The following is an 18,238-nucleotide window of genomic DNA, read 5'->3' as shown; positions in this document are numbered from 1 at the left end:
TGTTGGAGGCAGTGAGTCCTGGTATGTGTAGAAAGCCACATGTTGGGCAGTGTGTGGACAGACAGGCAGGGAGATAGCCTTTTTATTCAGATCACTCAAAACCCAGTGATGAGGTTAAAAAGAGAAAGAAGACTCACAAATAAATGCATGCACAATGCACATGGAAGAAATGAGCATAAAAGGGCCTGGCTTTAGTACAGAAATAGCTACATAAGAGCTACGGATATGTGTGTGTTGAGGGTTGGGAGCAATTGTGGAGCTAGACAAGGGAGATAGCAGGCATGTGGCTGGGGGTCTGCAGTAACCAAGTAGTTTTTCAGGAGTCTATGGACACCAAAGAGGCATTTGGAAGGAGGATGATCTGGCTTGGAATTGAGGGCTGCGGATGACATACCTAAGGTGGAACAGCATGTGTCTTGGAGAGTCAGCATGGGTAGTTATGGGGTGAAAGAGTGTACTGTAGCTGTCTCGCTCTGTCGCCCAGGCTGGAGTGCAGTAGCCGGATCTCAGCTCACTGCAAGCTCTGCCTCCTGGGTTTACGCCATTCTCCTGCCTCAGCCTCCCGAGTAGCTGGGACTACAGGCGCCTGCCACCTCGCCGGGCTAGTTTTTTGTATTTTTTAGTAGAGACGGGGTTTCACCGTGTTAGCCAGGATGGTCTCGATCTCCTGACCTCGTGATCTGCCCGTCTTGGCCTCCCAAAGTGCTGGGATTACAGGCTTGAGCCACCGCGCCCAGCCTGGAGAAGGTTCTTAAGAGTCATGAACATCTGTCCCAATTGGACAAATAACTCACATCAAGTTTGAATTCTGTGCAAGACACTGCAAGAAATGCACCCATGACTAAGGCAGTAGCTGGACTCATGGATATCCACTCTTGAATGCTCTTGGAAGGAAGGCAGTTGATACAAGTAGACTAGGTGGGTGAAGGTCAATGTATAAAGACCACACAGTTCAGGGAAGAATCCCTCTTGGCTATGGGAATCTGGGAAAGCCTCCTGGAGAAAGTGGTACAGTCACTTTCTTTTTCTTCCAGTCCTTCCTTCCTTACCTCCCTTCCTCGCTCCCTCCCTCCCTCCCACTAGATAGGGAGTGGGTCTTGAGGATTGGAAAGATTTCAACAGAAGGAGAAAGGGGCTGGGGAGGACATTTATTTTGGAGGGAGCATGATGAGCGAAGGCAAGGGAGTGCGGAAGCTTGAGGACATGATGGGAAGCAGCTAGCAGCCCAGTCTGGTGGAAATAATGATAGTAATAATAGCGACTAACACTACTGAGCCCGAAGTACCAGGAGGCACTGGGCAGGGATGTGTATGGAGTCTGGTGCCATGTTGTAGTAGGGCTTGAATGCCAGGAAAGGCATTTGGGAGGATAAGTTAACAAGCGCAGAAGGGTTGGATCTGCCTGTCGACGGAGAACTGGGACAAGGAAAGGGGATGAAGTAAGAAGTCCCATGCTGAATATGCTGGTAGCAACAGATAGTGAGTCCTGAGCTGTGCCTGAGGGAACAGAATAGAATCTACGGTTTGAAGTTCACGACCAGCATGGCCAAGCCCTCCTAGGCCACTGTGGGCTCCTGCTTCCGATCAGACCTGACTCCACCTCTGGGGCTGCCTCAACTTCTCCTTCTCTGGATTCTTGGGGTTTCTTAGGATTGTGGGAGATAGGATGGGGTCAGGGGAGGCTGCTCCTTGGTTTGCAGTGGCGGCGCCTCATGCTGCAGAGAGCCCAGTGTTCCTGCGTGGTGGACCTCTCCTCTTCCTAGGAGCAGCTCCAGATTGCTGGAGGCAGACATGGTTGACCAGCTACCCCAGGAAGCACAATGGCGAGGTCCTTAACCCCGACCCCTGACCCCTGAATCTGACCTTCTCTCCAGCTAAAAGAGGAGGGAGAGGCAGGGAGGGCCACTGCCTAAAGCCGGCCCTGAGCTGAGTTTATTAGCTGAGGGAGGGCTGGAGGCGGCTGCATTCCGACTCACAGACTGGAACATTTCTGTGATCCGCTGTAATGCACTGGGGGACACTGGGCACATTGCTGAAGTTTGACTCATAGGGACCGGGAGGGGGAAAGAGGGGGGTTGTGGAGGGAGAGGAATGGGAGGAAGAGAGGAAGAGGAGAGGAGGGAAGGAAATCCCTTGAGAAATTTCTTTAAAAAAAGAAAACTTTCAAAATCTGCACCACCCCCACACCCTTTTTCTTTTAATAGGAACAGGCTGGACCCTTCCGTTCCCCTCAGCAGGCATGGTGTGTGTGTGGGGGGGTGCCAGTGGGGGAGGGCTGGGCAGTGATTCAAATCAGATCCTGGAACTTTCCTGAGGAAGGCGTGCTTATGTGTGTGTGTGTGTGGTGGGGGGTGTTCGTCTGGGATTCCTTGTATGGGACGTGGGACTCCACGCGTGTCCCACTGTGCCCGCGTGCTTGTGGGCTGTACGGGTATGTAATGTGTGCACGGGGGTCCACCCCGAAGCCCCAGTGTGTGCTGTGTAAATGATTCTGCCCCTTGTAAACATGGATGCGTGCTCATGTACGCTGTGTATGCGAGGGTGCGTGCGCCCAGGTAGCTGGGTTTCCGGGAATTGTGCACTGCACGGAGCGCCTCGCGGCGGCTCGGGCTCGGGGCCGCGGCCGGCGTTCCGGGTTCAGCGTTGCCTCTCTGGCCGTGCGCCGCACCCCGCCGCGATCCGGCCGCGCGTGGTGTCTGCGGCCCGCCTGTGCGCCGCCCGGTGCAGCGTCTGCCGGGGTGGTGTGTCCCAGGGCCGCGAGCGCCTGCCCCCTCCCTCCCCTCCCCCTTGGCCCGCTCTCAGACTCAGATAAAGCATTTCCTTCCATTGTCATCCTACCCGGCCGGCCGGGCTGCCAGGGCCCTCCCCCTCTCGGCCCCCTCCCTTCCTCTCGCCGTCTCACAGTCGCTCTGCAGCCTCCGGCGACTGGGGGGATGTGAGGCCGGTGCCCCAGCCCCCCGCCCCGCCATGAGCCCCCCGCTCTGAGGGCCCCGGCCCCTGGATGCACAGCCCCGGCGCTGGTGAGTAAAGGGCGGCCGCCCCCCGCCCCGCCCTGCGCTCGGCACCCAGCGCCGCCCGCCCAGGCTCGGCCTCCGGCCCCGGCTCCGGCTCCGGCTCGGGCTCCAGCCGGCCCCGCGGGCCCAGCCCGGCGTGCACCCCCCGACCGCGCCCGTCCCGCCCGGCTCCGCGGGGCTCTGGCAGGCTCCGGGTCGCGGCTGGTTCCGGGGGCCAGAGGGCTCGGGCTTCCCGCGGGGCGCCCACATCCGCCCGCCCCGGGGCAGCAACAGGCCCGAGGGAGGGAGTTGGAGGCCCCGGCCGCCGGTGCGCGGGCCCCACGTCCCATCACTCCTGTTCCCGGGGAGGACGAACCGAGGAACCGGGGAGGGAGGGACGGCAGCGGTGGCCCAGCGAGGGGGCGGTGCTCCGGGGCGGAAGGTTTGGAAGCGCGAGGGCAAAGGGCAGGACCCACTGAGTTGGGGCTGGGCTTTGTGGGGCTGGACATCAGCGCCCCCATCCCGTGGAGCCGGGCAGGGCCCTACTCAGATCCTTCGGCGGGGAAAGAGGTCCCTTGGAGGAGTCTCTGAGTGGGAGGTTTCTCTGAGCATCGCCCCCCATCCTTGCTCACCCATCAGGGTGAAGAGACACCTGTGCCCTAGTGAGCTGTGGAGGTCAATGCCGGCAGCGGCGCGGGAAGGGGGGTGCCACAGGCTGTGTGAGGGGTGGGGGACAGGATGTGCACCCCCCAGGCCTGGGGTCTGTTGGTGTTGGGGAGTGTGAGAGCAGGCGGCAAATCTGGCGGATGAGCTGGGTTCCCACCACCAGAGTTTCTAGGCCTGTGGGCTAGGAGAGAGCCCTTTGGGGCGCTCAGGCCACCTAGTGCCCCCACCCCCATTGCTTCCCGCTGTGGCTGCCTGTTTGGGTCTGACCTCCCCAGCCACGGCTGCTCCTCACTCCTCATCCCCTCTGGCTGAGGAGGCCACCCAAAGTCCTCCTGCACACCCAAAGGCCTCCCCCTGCATCTGGACAGTGGCTGTCTGGCTGCCAGCACTCCCTGCCCACTCTCCTAGGCAACATCTGCCTGAGGCCCAGCTCTGCCTGCCGATTTCTAGGGTGAGAATGGGGCATCGGCCCTCAGCGGCCCTGCTGGGAGCTCAAGATCGACTTCTCAGCCTGTTCCCTGGACTTGCATCTGGACCTGTGGGACCTTCCATAGGACCCCTATTCAGCCATAGGGCTGGAAGGAGACTGTGACTCAGGTCCCTGCCTTCTAATGAGGTGCTTTGGTGGCCTTTTCCTCCTCCATAGGCTGCTGCTACCCATGAGTTATTAAGTCATTTTCTTCTTCTCTGCAGCCATTTCTGAGGGAAACTAAGGCACAGAGTAGTCTCGCTGAGTGGTACCCAGCCCAGCGAGCCTAGACTGTAACCAGGTCTTGGACCTATTGGGACTAGTCCTCTGCCTTTAGTCCCCTGATGTCCTTCCTTGCCCAGCAGGGCCAGGCTCAGAGGCAAGCTCAGAGCTGCCTCCTGGTGTTGCACCTGGAATGGTCCTGGTGCAGTGTTCTCCTGAGGCCTCTGTGTCCCTTATTTGGTGGGTGTCTCTGTGGCCACCAGGTCTTACAGTGGGTTTTGGGGCAGGGAAGTTTGCATGTCTAAGCAGTTCACTCCACTTTGACACTGAAGTTCAGTTTCCCCTTCAGTAAAATGGGGAGAAAATTCCAAGCACACTTCTCAGAGCAGAGCAGGAGACGTTGACTATGGAGAGGAGAATCAAGGTTCAGTGCCATTTTCCACCCCCTCCAGTTTGCTTAGGGATAATGGACCTCTGCTTTAGTCCTTGGTGGCCTCTGGGCATTGGAAGCTGGAACTTTCTCAATTCTGATATAAAACCCTTGGGCAAGAGAGAAACTCATGTGTGATGGGGTAGGGAGTGGAGACCCTCTGGTAGCTGTGGGCATGCTTGCCCAAGGACTTGGAAGACAGAAGCCTGTGAAACCCCATCTCTCTTTGCCTTCTTTCTCCTGGCCTTTCGTTAAGGGCTGGTAATTTTGAAGTTGGCAGGGGCCTGAGACAAGGTGAGCTAATAATGCAAGACCCAGGGTCACTCAGTCAGGGAATGGCAGGCAGGGGGCGGCCAGAACCAGGCCTTCTCACTCTGCCAGTGCCCATTCTGCTGGCCTACCCTCCACAGCTTGACTCTTCCTGGCCTGCCCTCAGACTTGGGACTGGGGCCTCCAGTGTGGTGTGGGGTATTGCTGGAAGCAGGGCCTGAATAAGGCCTGGGGCCAGGGGGAGGGCATCTGTCCTCCCGGAGGCTCCCAGGACCGTGTGTTTGTGTGTGTTGGATTTGTTCACTAGATGGGGCACTTCCTCTGGGGCAGGAAGCTTTGATTTCCTGTGGTGATGGTGAGGAGGGGTTGGTAAGGATTAGGAGTTGGGGGCTCAGCTCTGGGCCATCCTCGATGCTGTTGTTTGGAACCACGGAGGGGCAGAGTTTCTGCTTAAGACTGCTTCTTCCAGCTCTTGGGAGGCAGGAAGGAGAGCCTTGGTAAGGAGGCCAAGGCAAGGCTGGAGAAGGAGGCTGTGAGAGCAGTGAGCTGGGGGTGGGCAACACAGCAGGAAGCCCGGTCAGCAGGTGACCCTGCCGGGTATTGTGTTTCCTTGTAATATTTTCCCCCTGTTTCTGTGGTAACCTTCCCTGGAGGCCCCAGGCCTTAGGGCTATAGGAAGGTGCCCCCAGACAGCCCTTTCCTTAGAGGCCTGAGTATTAGGAGGAGTCCCTAGATCTAGCCACCTCCCTAACCCTTTTGGCGCCCTAGGACCAGGGGCCTGGGAATCTAGGCAAGTGGCCTGAGTGAGCCTGGACTCGGGGGCTGGGTGAAGGCCCTTTGGCATCTTCTGGGGGGAAGGGAGAGGGAAAGAGGGGAGCTGGACACCTGGAAGGGCTCTGAGCAGCTTGAGTCGCTGGCCTAGCCTCTGCCTCCTCCCAACCCATCCCCACTGCCCTCCTGGGGGGGGGGGGTAGCCTGGGGCTGCCTGGGGCAAGGGGCAGGGTTGGGGGTGGCAGAGGCGGGAGGGATGTTTTCATCAGCAGAGCAGAGCTCCTTTGGTCCTGGACCAGTTCCCAGAGGCAAAATAAATTCAGGACAGCGTCTGTTTAGTGTGGGTCTGCATGAGGTGTGTGAGAGCACACACTGGGTGTGTGGTGGGTATCTGTGTGTGTACCCCCCCCGCCCCCGCCGTGTATGCTGATGTGGTGGCTCCGGGCTATTTGTGATCTATGTGGTGGTTCTGTGTTGGGTGTTTTGGGAGTATGCACACATAAAAGACAGATGTGTATCATCTGTCTGGTGCACACCTTTGCAGGTTATGGCCCTGTGTGGGGTATATGGAATACATGGACATGTTTTTTTGGGGGTATATACCTGGGCAGGAGTGGCTTTTTAATAGAAGTCCAGGTGTTGGCTTGTAAAACGCCATCTCATTCGGGATTCTCAAATGTGAGTTCCTTGACCATTTGCTTCAGAGTCACCTGGGGAATGTGTTAAAGGTAAAGATCCTGGGCCGGGCGGGCGCATTGGCTTACACCTGTAATCCCAGCACTTTGGGAGGCCGAGGCAGGTGGATCACCTGAGGTCAGGAGTTCGAGACCAGCCTGGCCAACGTGGTGAAACCCCGTCTCTACTAAAAATACAAAAAATTAGCCAGGTGTGGTGTATGCGCCTGTAATCCCAGCTACTTGGGAGGCTGAGGCAGGAGAATTGCTTAAACCCGGGAGGCGGAGGTTGCAGTGAGCCAAGATCAAGCCATTGCACTCCAGCCTGGGCGACAGCAAGACTCTATTAAAAAAAAAAAAAAAAATTCCTGGCTGGAAGCGGTGGCTTTGGGAGGCTGAAACAGGCAGATCGCTTGAAGGCAGGAGTTTGAGATGAGCCCGGCTAACAAGGCAAAACCCCATCTCTACTAAAAATACAAATTTAGCTGGGCACAGTGGCGCAGGCCTGTCGTCCCAGCTATTTGGGAGGCTGAGGTAGGAGAATCGCTTGAGCCCAGCAGGTGGAGGCTGCAGTGGGCCGAGATCGCGCCACCACACTCCAGCCTGGGCAATAGAGTGAGACTGTGTCTCAAAATTAAAAACATTAAGATCCTCAGGCCCATTCCAGATTGACTAGTCAGAATCTGAGGGGTGGGGCCTGGGAATCTGGATTTTAACAGGTGCTTCAGGTGATCCTGGGGCAAGGCTGTGTTTGAGGACCAGTGCCCTGGGTCAACCTCTTCATTTTTTCTTTTGAAGAAACAGACCCATAGAAGGTATGTAGTTTCTCTAAGGTGCTGGGCCATTAAGAGGAAGAACCAAGAGAAAACTCAAGGCTTCTAAGACCTGTCCAGGACTCTGTGCTCACCCATCTACCCGCTGTGTGTGTGTGTGCATGTGTGCTCATAACTACACTTTGTGATGACGTGAACCTGATTGGGCTGGTGCTAACTGGGGCTGATCTTTCCTCTGGGGTCTTGGCTTTCCTGTTTTCTGATCTTGTTCTTCCTGCTACATTCTGCTGCCTCCTTTTTGGAGAACTCCTGGAACTGTTGAGTGTCATCCCTAAAGGTCAGTGTTGGCAACCAGGGAATCATGTTGCTGAGCCAGTCATTCAGCAATTCATCCATTCACTGGATCCTAGCTGAGCCTTGCAATGTTCCAGGCACTGGGTACAGATATTCAGTGAACACATAGGCACAACATCTGACCTCAGGGAACTTCCACTCTCGTGGAGAAGACAAACAGAACAAGTAGGCAAGTAAAGGAATGAGTATGTGTGACTAGTTACACACTGTGATAAGCCTTAAGAAGGAAATGAACGAGGCATGGCAATAGAGAATAACAAGGTGGGACTTCCTTTGATAGGGTGGCCAGGGGAGGACTGCCTAAGAAGGTGACATTGATGCCGTCTCTCGCCTCCCCAGGCTGGAAGTGAGCTGTCAGAGCCTCTGGAGCTGTGCTTGGGAACTCCCTGGATCCAGGTGGAGGCCCTGGGTTGAGCAATGGCTGAGGGTTGGAGCTGAATTGCCAGCCTCTCACTTGGCATGGAAGATAGCAGTCTCCTCGCCTCAAGCAGCCCCAAAGGCTAGCAGAGGGGAGAGCAGAAGGGGGAGCTGTACAAGGCCAAGATCAAGGCCACTTCCTTGCTTGGGGAGCACCCTTTTTCTTCCATGGGTCTGAGTCCAGGGCCCTGTGGCCATACTGAATGTTGAGAAGGAGGCCGCATCTCCCCAGGAGCTCTCCTGTTTCACCTTCCTCCCACCTCCTTCCTTTCTCCGCCATCTCCCCAGTTGGGGAAGTGCTGTGTCAAGTCCCTCCCCTCTGGTCTAGCCTGCTGCCTCTGTGGCCACTGGGATTTATTTACTTGGCTCAGGAATCACCAAAGAGAGAGGGTCAAGGCCTAGAGAGGACCTGGGCCCTGGAAGAGAGGACAGAACCAGAAAGGAGGGCTGGGGTCGGGACGAGAGAGGACAGGGCTCAAGGGAGGGCGGAGGCTGGGACAGGAGAGGCACACGGGGAAGATCTGAGCCCAGATGGCCCTTTGGCTGGGCTCTCCAGAGTCTCTCCTGGGCCCTTGGAATCTGCTGCCCAAACTGGGGGAGACTCTGAGACCAGATGGCCAGATGGGGCTGATTCAAGCCGCTGGCTCTACATCAGCTGGGAGGAAATGCCCCCGTCTGGTCCACCTGCAGCTCTAGGGCTTCACCCCTCTCAGGAGGTTAACTTTCACATCAGCAACTGGGGCGTCAGGTTTCGGCTCTAGGCCAGCAGGCCTCACCCCCTCTCACCTCCAACCTCTTCTCCCAGGAAGGTTTTTCTGGGAACCCAGAGCTTCAGGCTGCAGGAAGGTGTTGCCTGGCCCTTTCCTTAGATTCTTGAGTGTCAAAGGAGCCCTGACGCCAGGCCTGCTTTCCCCCCTGCACACTGCCGAGGCTGTCTTCCACCCTGAGCCTCTCTGGAGGCTGCTCAGTGCTCTTCCCCACTCCCAGGCCTTCCCCACCCAAGCTCCACAGCCCCCACAGCAGGATGGGGAGGGGACTTCTCCTCCTGAGGAGGGCCCTGGGCTAAGCACACCATCCCCACCCTGTCTCCACACCACTTCCTTTTTCCTCCATGTTGCCTGCAGGGATTGTAAACCCTGGTGGTCAGAAGCTTTGGGCCTATAGGGTCAGCCTCTCACCCTGGGGATCCGTAGGGGAACTCCATTCCCCTTCAGTTCAGCTTCCTCCCTGCAGGGCCCGTTCCAAGGAGCCTAGCTTAGGCTCCTGAGGTGACCCCAGCCCAGAAGTCCCGTTCTCCTCTACCCCAGCCCCCAGAATGGCAGGAGGAGCAGGGCAGTCGGGGAGTGACAGGTTCGGAAAGAGTCTGGGGTGGGGGAATTCGGCGATTGGGCTGTAACCGTCTTGTTTTGCTTGCCCCACAAACCTGCACGTCCGGGGCGTCCGCTGCGCCCTCCCGGGCGCGTTCAGGTTATAGAACTGCTCTCAGAATGACAGGCTGGTGGCACCCGGCTGGGGCGGGGGGGTGGGGAGGTGAAGGGGGGAGCCCCAGGCAAGGGGGAGCTGGAGGGTTAAAAATAGCAGCAGCCTTGTTTCGGTTAGCAAATGTGGAGGCGGGGAGCTGGAGGCGGGGCGGGCGGCGGACGATGTTTGCCCGCAGCGCAGGGCTGTGCTTCCCCTGGGTCCCGGGAGTGAGTCACGGCGGAGACGCTGAGGAGGTGCTGGCGCAGCACCCCACCCCCACGGGGCGAGGGGCTGAGCGCAGTCTTCGCCCCCCGGATTCCAGCGCTAAAGGAGGTGTGACTCTCCCTTCCAGGCAACCGGGGCCGCCTTGAGTGTGAGCCAGGGGCATCGTGTGATAATAGGGAGGAAGAAATGTGCCATTCTGACGCCAGAGACCTGAGTTTGAATCCAAGTCGAAAGGTGTGGGATCTTGAGTAAGGATGCAGATGGCTCTGAGACTTGATTTCCTAGTTTCAAGTGGGGCTTTTCTCTAAGCATGTGTAAACACTTGGTGCTTAAAGCACTCTGCAGATGTTAATTATCGCCTTAGACCCTACTGTATATATGGCAACGCCTGGCAGGAGAGCATCCTGTAAGGATGCAGAGGGAGGAATGGGATGGCCTTGGCTGAGTCTTGGTTTCTCCTGCAAGTGTGATTATGGGCACATTTTGCTCTGTGCCTCCACTTCTTCATCTGTAATGTGAAAATAATTACAGTTTCAACTTTATGGAGTTGCTATGAAGATTAAAGGAGATAATGTAAATAAAGTTAGCTCCGTGCTGGTATGAAGTCAGTACTCACTGAATATTCATCATCATTATTAATGTTATTGTTCATATTTTTTGAAGGTCAGGGATAGGGAATGTTGCAGACACGAAGAACAGAAACTGGGCCTAGCCCCAGTTCACAGAAAAAACCAGGCCAAATCCCTGTTCCAGATTCCTCCACCCATCAGGGCCTGGAACAGCCAGAGCTGTAGCCAGAAGTCATAGGGTGGACCCCTGCTTCTCTTGTTCACTCCTCCCCCAGCCTCACCCAGTGAGGCAGGGCGAGGAGGGACCCCAAGGCCTTGAAGCCAGCTGGCCCTGGAGAGGGGCTGCCTTGCCAGCCTGGGGAGGGTCTGGGACGGGGCTGCCCTGATGGCCCTGATGTGGAGTACCTTGCCAGCATCTGCTGGGGGTGACCTTTATTTTAGCCCTTCCCTTGTTGCTCTTATGAAGAACAGAGGAGGGGTGGGCAGGTCAGTGATGTCAGCAGTGAGTATTCCCAGCACAGCGGCTCTGGAAGAGGCATGAGGCATTTCTTTCAGGAAATGATCATTATTCAGCCAGAAGGCATTCATTAAGTAAGTCCTGACTTGTGCCCAGCCCTGTGCTAGGCCCTTGGCGAGATTCAGGAGAGGCAGAGGATGCTAGGTTGTAGATAACACGGAACGTCAGAGGATGTATGGTCCAAGAAGACACGGGGGCGATGAAAGCCCTGTGGACTAATTCTCACGGGAGCCCGAGGTCACACTTTGACTTTGCTACCATGGGCTGTGTCTATGTACATATATATGCTGCTTGATTATTACAGAGGCAGTCCATGTGCATTGTGGATACTCAGACAGGACGAACCAGCAAAAGCTAAAAAATAAAAAATATCACAGACCCGTCAGTCAGAGATCACTGCACATCTTTCCATTTCCTTGTGTGTCTTTGTGTGTTGTAATTTTTATGAAAATGAGATTACTCTGCATATACTGTTTTTTCAATCAGTGATTTTTCCACCTTCCATTATGGTAAATGTTCATCTTACTGAATTCCCAGTTGGCCAGAAATTGTCCTTACAGCTGATTTGTCCAAATCAGTACCCAGGACCATGCATCTGTCTGTTGAGTGACCTGAAGGCTGTGTGAGCACCCTAGTTGTATTTGTGATCTGGAAAAACCCCTTCAACCAAGTCTCAAGGGCAGCCTGACTTCAAAAGGGAATCAGGTCACCTGGAGAATCTGCCCACTAGACTTCTGCCATCTTCCAAAATAATAGGCAAAAGGAGGGGGATTCTAGAGCACCACTGGGATGGGACCTCTAGGGTATTTACTGTCATTAATGTTAATGTGACATCCCTGTGAGTGTCAGGATTCACAGCTTGTGGTTATTCACATCCGAGATGCCTCAGTTTGGTTTGCCTGGTTCTTACTGAGTGCAGACCAGGGTCTCCATTGTGGCTTTTGCCTTCCTCTGCCCCAGATCCAGGGATGCTGATAGCCATGTGGCTGTGTTCCTAGTCCCCAGGAAGCAGCCCTGAAGGTAGGTGCTCCCTTTTGCACTTGTGGGTGCTTCCAGCCCTTCCACCTGCCCAAGGCCTGCACGTGAGAGGGGGAGGAGAGAGACAGAGAGAGAGAGAGAGAGAGAGACCTTGAGACCTTTTCCTCCCAAGGGAATTTACCCCCAAGTACCCACTCAGGGTGACTTGCTCTGGTTATGCAACCCACATTTTGTAGAGGGCTTGACAGTTTCCAGAGAGCTCATGCAGTGTTTGATCCTCTGTGGCAACCCTGGGAGGTTTGCTTGTTTAGTTATACCCCGCTGGAGGCAACTAACAGGAAACACTGTAAAGTGTTTAAATGGTACACTTTAAAATGGTAAAATGTACATTTAAAAGGTAAGGGAAATAGATGATGAAAAAGGAAGGGAGGATGGCAGGGGTGGAACACAGCACACTTTGTGGGAACAGGCTGGCACTGGGAGCGTACCCTAGGACCTCACTGTGTCTCGCATCCCCTTGTCCCCTTGGTGGTCTCATTTCACCCGCTACTAGGAGGCAGGCTGAGTAAGAAGTCCACACCAGTGTACCGATGCTAAGCTTAGGTTCTGGAGTCCCAGCAGCTCCACATACCATCTGTATGACCTCAGCAAGTTTCTGAACCTCTCTTAGCCTCAGTTTCCTCATTTGCAAAATGAGAATAATAACAGTATATAGGCTGGGCACGGTGGTTCATGCCTGTAATCCCAGAACTTTAGGAGGGTAAGGAGGGTGGATTGAGTGAGTTCAGGAGTTTGAGACCAGCCTGGCCAACATAACGAAATCCCATCTCTACCAAAATACAAAAATTAGCTGGGCATGGTGGCTTGCATCTGTAATCCCAGCTATTTGGGAGGCTGAGGCAGGAGAATCACGAACCCGGGAGGCAGAGGTTGCAGTCAGCCGAGATCGTGCCACTGCACTCCAGTCTGGGTGACAGAGTGAAACTCTGTCTCAAAAACAAAACAAAACAAAACAAAACAAACAAACAAAGTGGTATCTGCCTTACAGAGTTGTGAGGACTACTTGCAATAGTAACAATTAAAATGCTTAGTGGGCCGGGCGCGGTGGCTCAAGCCTGTAATTCCAGCACTTTGGGAGGCCGAGACGGGCAGATCACGAGGTCAGGAGATCGAGACCATCCTGGCTAACACGGTGAAACCCCGTCTCTACTAAAAAATACAAAAAACTAGCCGGGCGATGTGGCGGGCGCCTGTAGTCCCAGCTACTCGGGAGGCTGAGGCAGGAGAATGGCATAAACCTGGGAGGCGGAGCTTCCAGTGAGCTGAGATCAGGCCACTGCACTGCAGCCTGGGCGACAGAGCGAGACGCCGTCTCAAAAAAAAAAAAAAAAAAAAAAAAAATGCTTAGTGTAGGCCTGGCGTGGTGGCTCATGCCTGTAATGCCAGCACTTTGGGAGGCTGAGGCGGGCATATCACTTGAGGTTGGGAGTTCGAGACCAGCCTGATCAACAGGGTGAAACCCTATCTCTACTAAATATACAAAAATTAGCCGGGCATGTTGGCCCATGCCTGTAATCCCAGCTACTCAGGAGGCGGAGGCAGGAGAATCGCTTGAACCCGGGAGGCAGAGGTTGAAGTGAGCCGAGATCGTGCCACTGTACTCCAGCCTGGGTGACAGAGTGAGACTCAATCTCAAAAAAAAAAAAAAATTAAAAAAAAATAATAAATAATGCTTAATGGGAGGAGGTTGCCCTCCCCCCGCCAAAAATGCCTGGGATAATAGCCAGCACACAGTAAGCATTAACACATGATTGATCATTATTAATATTATTAATTAATTAAAATAATATAATTATTGTTGATATTGTAACTTAAACATTTCCTTGGCAGTCTTGGGAATGGGCTGCGTGGCCTTGTGGGTGGCACAGGTGAGAAGAGTGAGGAACGCACATCTCCTCTCTCGGCCTGCAGCTGGGCGAGGCAGAACCAGTGGGCAAAGCAGGAGTAGGGTACATAGAGGGGCAGGGTCAGCCCGAGGAAGGCCCAGGAACTGGGGTGACAAGGAGAGCAAGGGAATGAGTGTGACATCTCAGAGGGGAGAAGGAGCCGCCCCTAGAGGCAGCCTGGGCCAGTGACTGTGCTTCCTGTTGGGGCAAACACTGGCCCTTGAGAAAGACTGGCTCCCACTGGCTGCTAAGAGGGAGCAGCTGGTCTAAGTGGGACACCAGAGGGGTAGGGGAGAAGGGAGAGATGAAGGCAGAAACTGGCCCACTTATCCCCATGTTACAGATAGGGCCTCAAATCTTGCCTGCTCAGGATGTTTTGCTTATGATAGGACAGATTGTGGTTAGACATCATGGTGAACTTCCTATCTCAGGGACTGGAGATACTGGAGCAGAGGAGTGAGGATGAGTGTGGAACTTATGTCTTTGAGGGCTTTTCAGAACTAAGAAATCCTAGAGTAGTGTGGACTAGGGGAGCCCACTGGCTCAGGAATTCCCTAAGTGGGCAGAGCAGTGCAGGGGCAGGCCAGGCTATAAGCCGAAGGCCATGGGTAATAGGAAGTAGATGCAGGCCCTCCAGGCCTGCCACCCCAGGAAGTAGCTATGCCCTCCCCTTCACAATGGACTTGCAAGGAGGCTGAGTGGTGGCCCGAGAGGTCCTGGGAGGTGGACAGGGCTGGGAGGACCCCTATTTTTCTCTGTCAGAGGTCAGTAAGGGTCCCCAGAGAGTGCCAGGCCCAGAAACCGACAGCCATACGCAACTCAGAATGGCCCAGCTCCCTGGCCTCAGGTTCTGCCAGGTCTCCATCCTTGAGAGGCCACAGGGTGGAGCTGGGGATCTGGGGTGGGGGACAAAGAACCAGGGAGGATGCTTTCCCACCCCCAGGGAGCTCAAGCCGCTGCTGCCATGGTTACATCTGCTTCCTGTTTGATTCATCTCAAACAGCAGAAGTGGAGGTGGGGTGGGGGGCGACGCTGGCTCCTTGCTCAGGCGGCCGCTGCGTGGGGCTGTTTACAACAGCCGCGTGTGGGATTCCCAGAAAGAGACTCCAAACCGGACATCCTGCGGCTGCAAAATACCCAGGTGTCAAGAGCTAAAAATAGCTGCCTCAGGGCCCCAGCTGCCCCGAGGTGGCAAGAAAGAGGCATGCTCACTGTGGAGGCAGGAGGCTGGCCTTGCCGCCCTTATATCCAGCCTCCTGCTTGGTGTGCAGGAGCTTCTCTGTCCCCTTGCCTCGGACTGACGGAGGCCTTCGTCTGGGTAGGCAGACATTCTGGCTGGCTCACCTGGCAGCTAAGCCTCTGCCCTGATGGGCAGCTGGCTCCTCTGCCAATACAGAGAAATGGTGGAGCTTGCTTTGGGCCGCTAATGAGAGTGCCCTAGTGGGACTTGGGAGCTTCTAGAGAAGGGATATGGCAGGGCACTGAGAGCAGGGGAGTTGGAGCTGAGGGTCCTCTAAGACCCCAACCCATTGCCAGCCCCCTGTTCCCAGCATACAGTCCCAAATCATTGCTTGGTTTCTACAAAGTCAACAGTTGCTCCAAATGATTCTTTGGGATTGTCTTCATGGGCACCCAAAGATGACATAGCTTCTGCCCTCTCACCCGCACAGGGCTGGGGATTGCTGCTGGCATGGGTCTCTGTGGGGCTGTGTGATTTTTTTCATCTTTCTGCATGCCCATCTAGGTCCTGCATGTGTCCTGTGCTGGCTGGCCTGTGGCGAGTGGGAATGCTGGGGAGGAGGGGTGGAGTGTATTGGTTGAGAGTGTGGATTCTGAAGCCCAATTTCCTGGGCTCAAGTCCCAGCTGAACCTCTACCACTTGTCTGTGGCCTCAGACAAGTTATCTAATACTGCTGGGCCTCAGTGTACTCATTTACCTAATGGGGATAAAACAAAAAATACCTCATAGGTTTGTCATGAGGACTAGATCAGTTAGCAAATGTAAGGCACTTAGAACAACTCCTAGCACATAATAAGGTGTTCGCTTACAAAAGTTCAGGTGGAAGAGAAAGGGAAGAGTTGGGAGAGGCTGGTGATTAGAGATAGGGCAGGGGGCTGGGCACGGTGGCTCATACCTGTAATCCTAACACTTTGGGAAGCCGAGGTGGGCAAATCACCTGAGGACGGGGGTTGAGACCAGCCTGGCCAACATGGCAAAACACCGTCTCTACTAAAAATACAAAAATTAGCTGGGCTTGGTGGCTAATGCCTGTAGTCCCAGCTACTTGGGAGGCTGAGGGAGGAGAATTGCTTGAACCCAGGAGGCAGAGGTTGCAGTGAGCTGAGATTGTGCCACTGCACTCCAGCCTGGGTGACAGAGCAAGACTCCATCTCAAAAAAAAAAAAAAAAAAAGAGAGAGAGCGAGAGAGCGAGTGAGCGAGATGGGGCAGGGGCATGCATCCAGGAGAAAATGGTCTGTGGTAGAGGAGGGAGGAGAGTTGGGAGCAGACACTGAAATGCTAATGCCAGGAAGGAGGCTGCAGACAAGTGCAGCAGGCAAACTACCACTAAGGAAACCCCCCCCCCCCCCCCCCCGGCCCGCATGTGCTGGGTGCATCACAGACAGCATTGCTAATCTCAGGTGACCTCTTTGAAGTAGGTATTCTTTTGTTTTGTTGTTGTTGTTGTTGTTTTTGAGACAGAGTCTTGCTCTGTCGCCCAGGCTGGAGTGCAGTGGTGTAATCTCAGCTCACTGCAGCCTCCACCTCCTGGGTTCAAGCGATTCTTGTGCCTCAGCCTCCCAAGTAGCGGGGACTACATGCTCCCGCCACCATGCCTAATTTTTGTATTTTTATTAGAGATGGGATTTCACCATGTTGGCCAAGCTGGTCTCGAACTCCTGACCTCAAGTAATCTGCCCGTCTTGGCCTCCCAAAGTTCTGGGATTATAGGCGTGAGCCCCCACGCCCAGCCTGAAGTAGGTATTCTTATCTCCTGGTTACAGATGGGGCAGCCTAAGCAGGTTAAATTGTGTTTCTGGCTTGCCTTGCCAGTCACCGAGGGAGTCGGGGCTTAAACCCAGTCCCATCTGACCGCAAAGCAAATGTCCTGTGTGCTTCAGACCTTCGATTCCCTCACATTTTGTGGCCTGCCAGACCTCATGTGGCAGGGGCTTCCAGCCCACTCTCAGCTCCCTGCTGGGTTCTGGATAAATCTAAGCAAGAAGCATTCAGTGCCAATCAATGAGCAGTATAGAGAATTTCTGGAAGGAGACACAAGAAGCTGTTAGAAAGGGTGGCTTCCAGGGAAGTTCTAGGGAGTCTGGGATGAATGAGGAACTTATCCTAACAACTTTTGGGCTCTCTGAATTTTTTTAGTATCTGCAAGTATTGTACTTGTTCAAATATGTTTAAGGCTGCAGGCTGTATTCTAAACTTGAAAGTGAGAACCAGGTTTCACTCATATTTCCATCTTTTCAACCCCTAGATCAGTGACTTCCCATGGAAGTAGTACCTGCATTTGGGGTCGACCTTTGGGTTTCCCCTGTACTGGTCTGGCCTGGCCTGGCTGGACCACTGGCTGGCTGGGTGGCTGTGACCTCGCCCCTTCTTTCTCTTTCCTCCTCTGTCAAATGAGAGTGTTGGTCTGAATGATCTCTAAAGCCTGGAAGAGGAGCTGATCCTCTGTGCTCAGCCCCGACTCTGTGTCAGGGAGGCCTGGCAACCAGTGTTCCTTCTCCTGTTTATTTATTCTTGGATCTTTCTGAAGCTATTTCACTACCAGCCTTCATCTTCTCTGCCAGCCCCATGGAGACTCAAGCTTTTTCCAGCCTATGTCAGGGAAAGAGAACCAGAGACCGCAACCTCGGGTGTGAAGGGAGTCAGCTCTGAACCCAGGACTATGGCCTCCTGCCACTGCCTGCTTTCCTCTTGCTGCTGGGGCCTAGGTCTTCTTGCTGCTGCTTCCTTTTCAGCTAATCAAGAGTCCAGGGAGGTGGGAACAGCCTCAACAAAGACATTGAAGGTGAGCGAGGAGGATCGCTTAAGCCCAGGAGTTACAGACCAGCCTGGGCAACAGGGGAAGACTTTGTCTCTACAAAAAAACAAACCAAAACAAAAAAATTTAGCCAGGCATGGTGGTGCATACTGTAGTCCCAGCTACTCGGGAGGCTGAGGCAGGAGAATCGCCTGAACCCGGGAGGTCAACTCTGCAGTGAGCCTTGTTCACACCACTGCACTCCAGCCTGGGCATCAGAACAAGACCGTACCTCAAAAAAAAAAAAAGACACTGGAGGCATTGGGAGAGGGCATTCTAGGTGGCAGTGCTCCTTTCTGTCCCACTGAAGACATGAAGCTCCTGGGAGAGCAGGTGGTTGGCAAGGCTCAGGTTTTCATCCACCTTGTGTAGATCTAGGAGGCAAAGTCATACCTGCTGGGCAGGGAGGACCAAGCTTGGAGCCTGAGGCAATAAGGTAGGAGCAGTAGGGAGGTCAGTTTGTTCCAG

General features: G+C 54.6%; 2 protein-coding genes across 7 annotated transcripts in view; one reads left to right on the top strand and one right to left on the bottom strand.

Moving 5' to 3' along the window:
• Positions 1–18,238, bottom strand: part of TMEM106C (transmembrane protein 106C) — a 259,203-nt gene that overhangs the window by 151,333 nt on the left and 89,632 nt on the right. The gene's annotated exons all lie outside the window — the stretch shown is intronic.
• Positions 519–18,238, top strand: part of HDAC7 (histone deacetylase 7) — a 40,131-nt gene continuing 22,411 nt past the window's right edge. For 2 of the 6 annotated variants that reach the window (XM_050746860.1, XM_050746857.1), the window contains exon 1: positions 2,811–3,019. In XM_050746860.1, the coding sequence (XP_050602817.1) occupies positions 3,001–3,019 (19 nt within the window). In that variant the 5' untranslated portion in view covers positions 2,811–3,000. Of the gene's footprint in view, positions 919–2,294; positions 2,315–2,810; positions 3,020–9,714; positions 18,207–18,238 lie in introns of those variants that run through there. The other 4 variants (XM_050746864.1, XM_050746863.1, XM_050746861.1 and 1 more) reach the window with 4 other exon arrangements.

This window comes from Macaca thibetana, chromosome 11, assembly GCF_024542745.1.
Source record: "Macaca thibetana thibetana isolate TM-01 chromosome 11, ASM2454274v1, whole genome shotgun sequence".
NCBI lineage: Eukaryota > Metazoa > Chordata > Mammalia > Primates > Cercopithecidae > Macaca > Macaca thibetana.
Note: the sequence above shows the minus strand (reverse complement) of the source record. Positions and strands in the feature narration are given on the sequence as shown.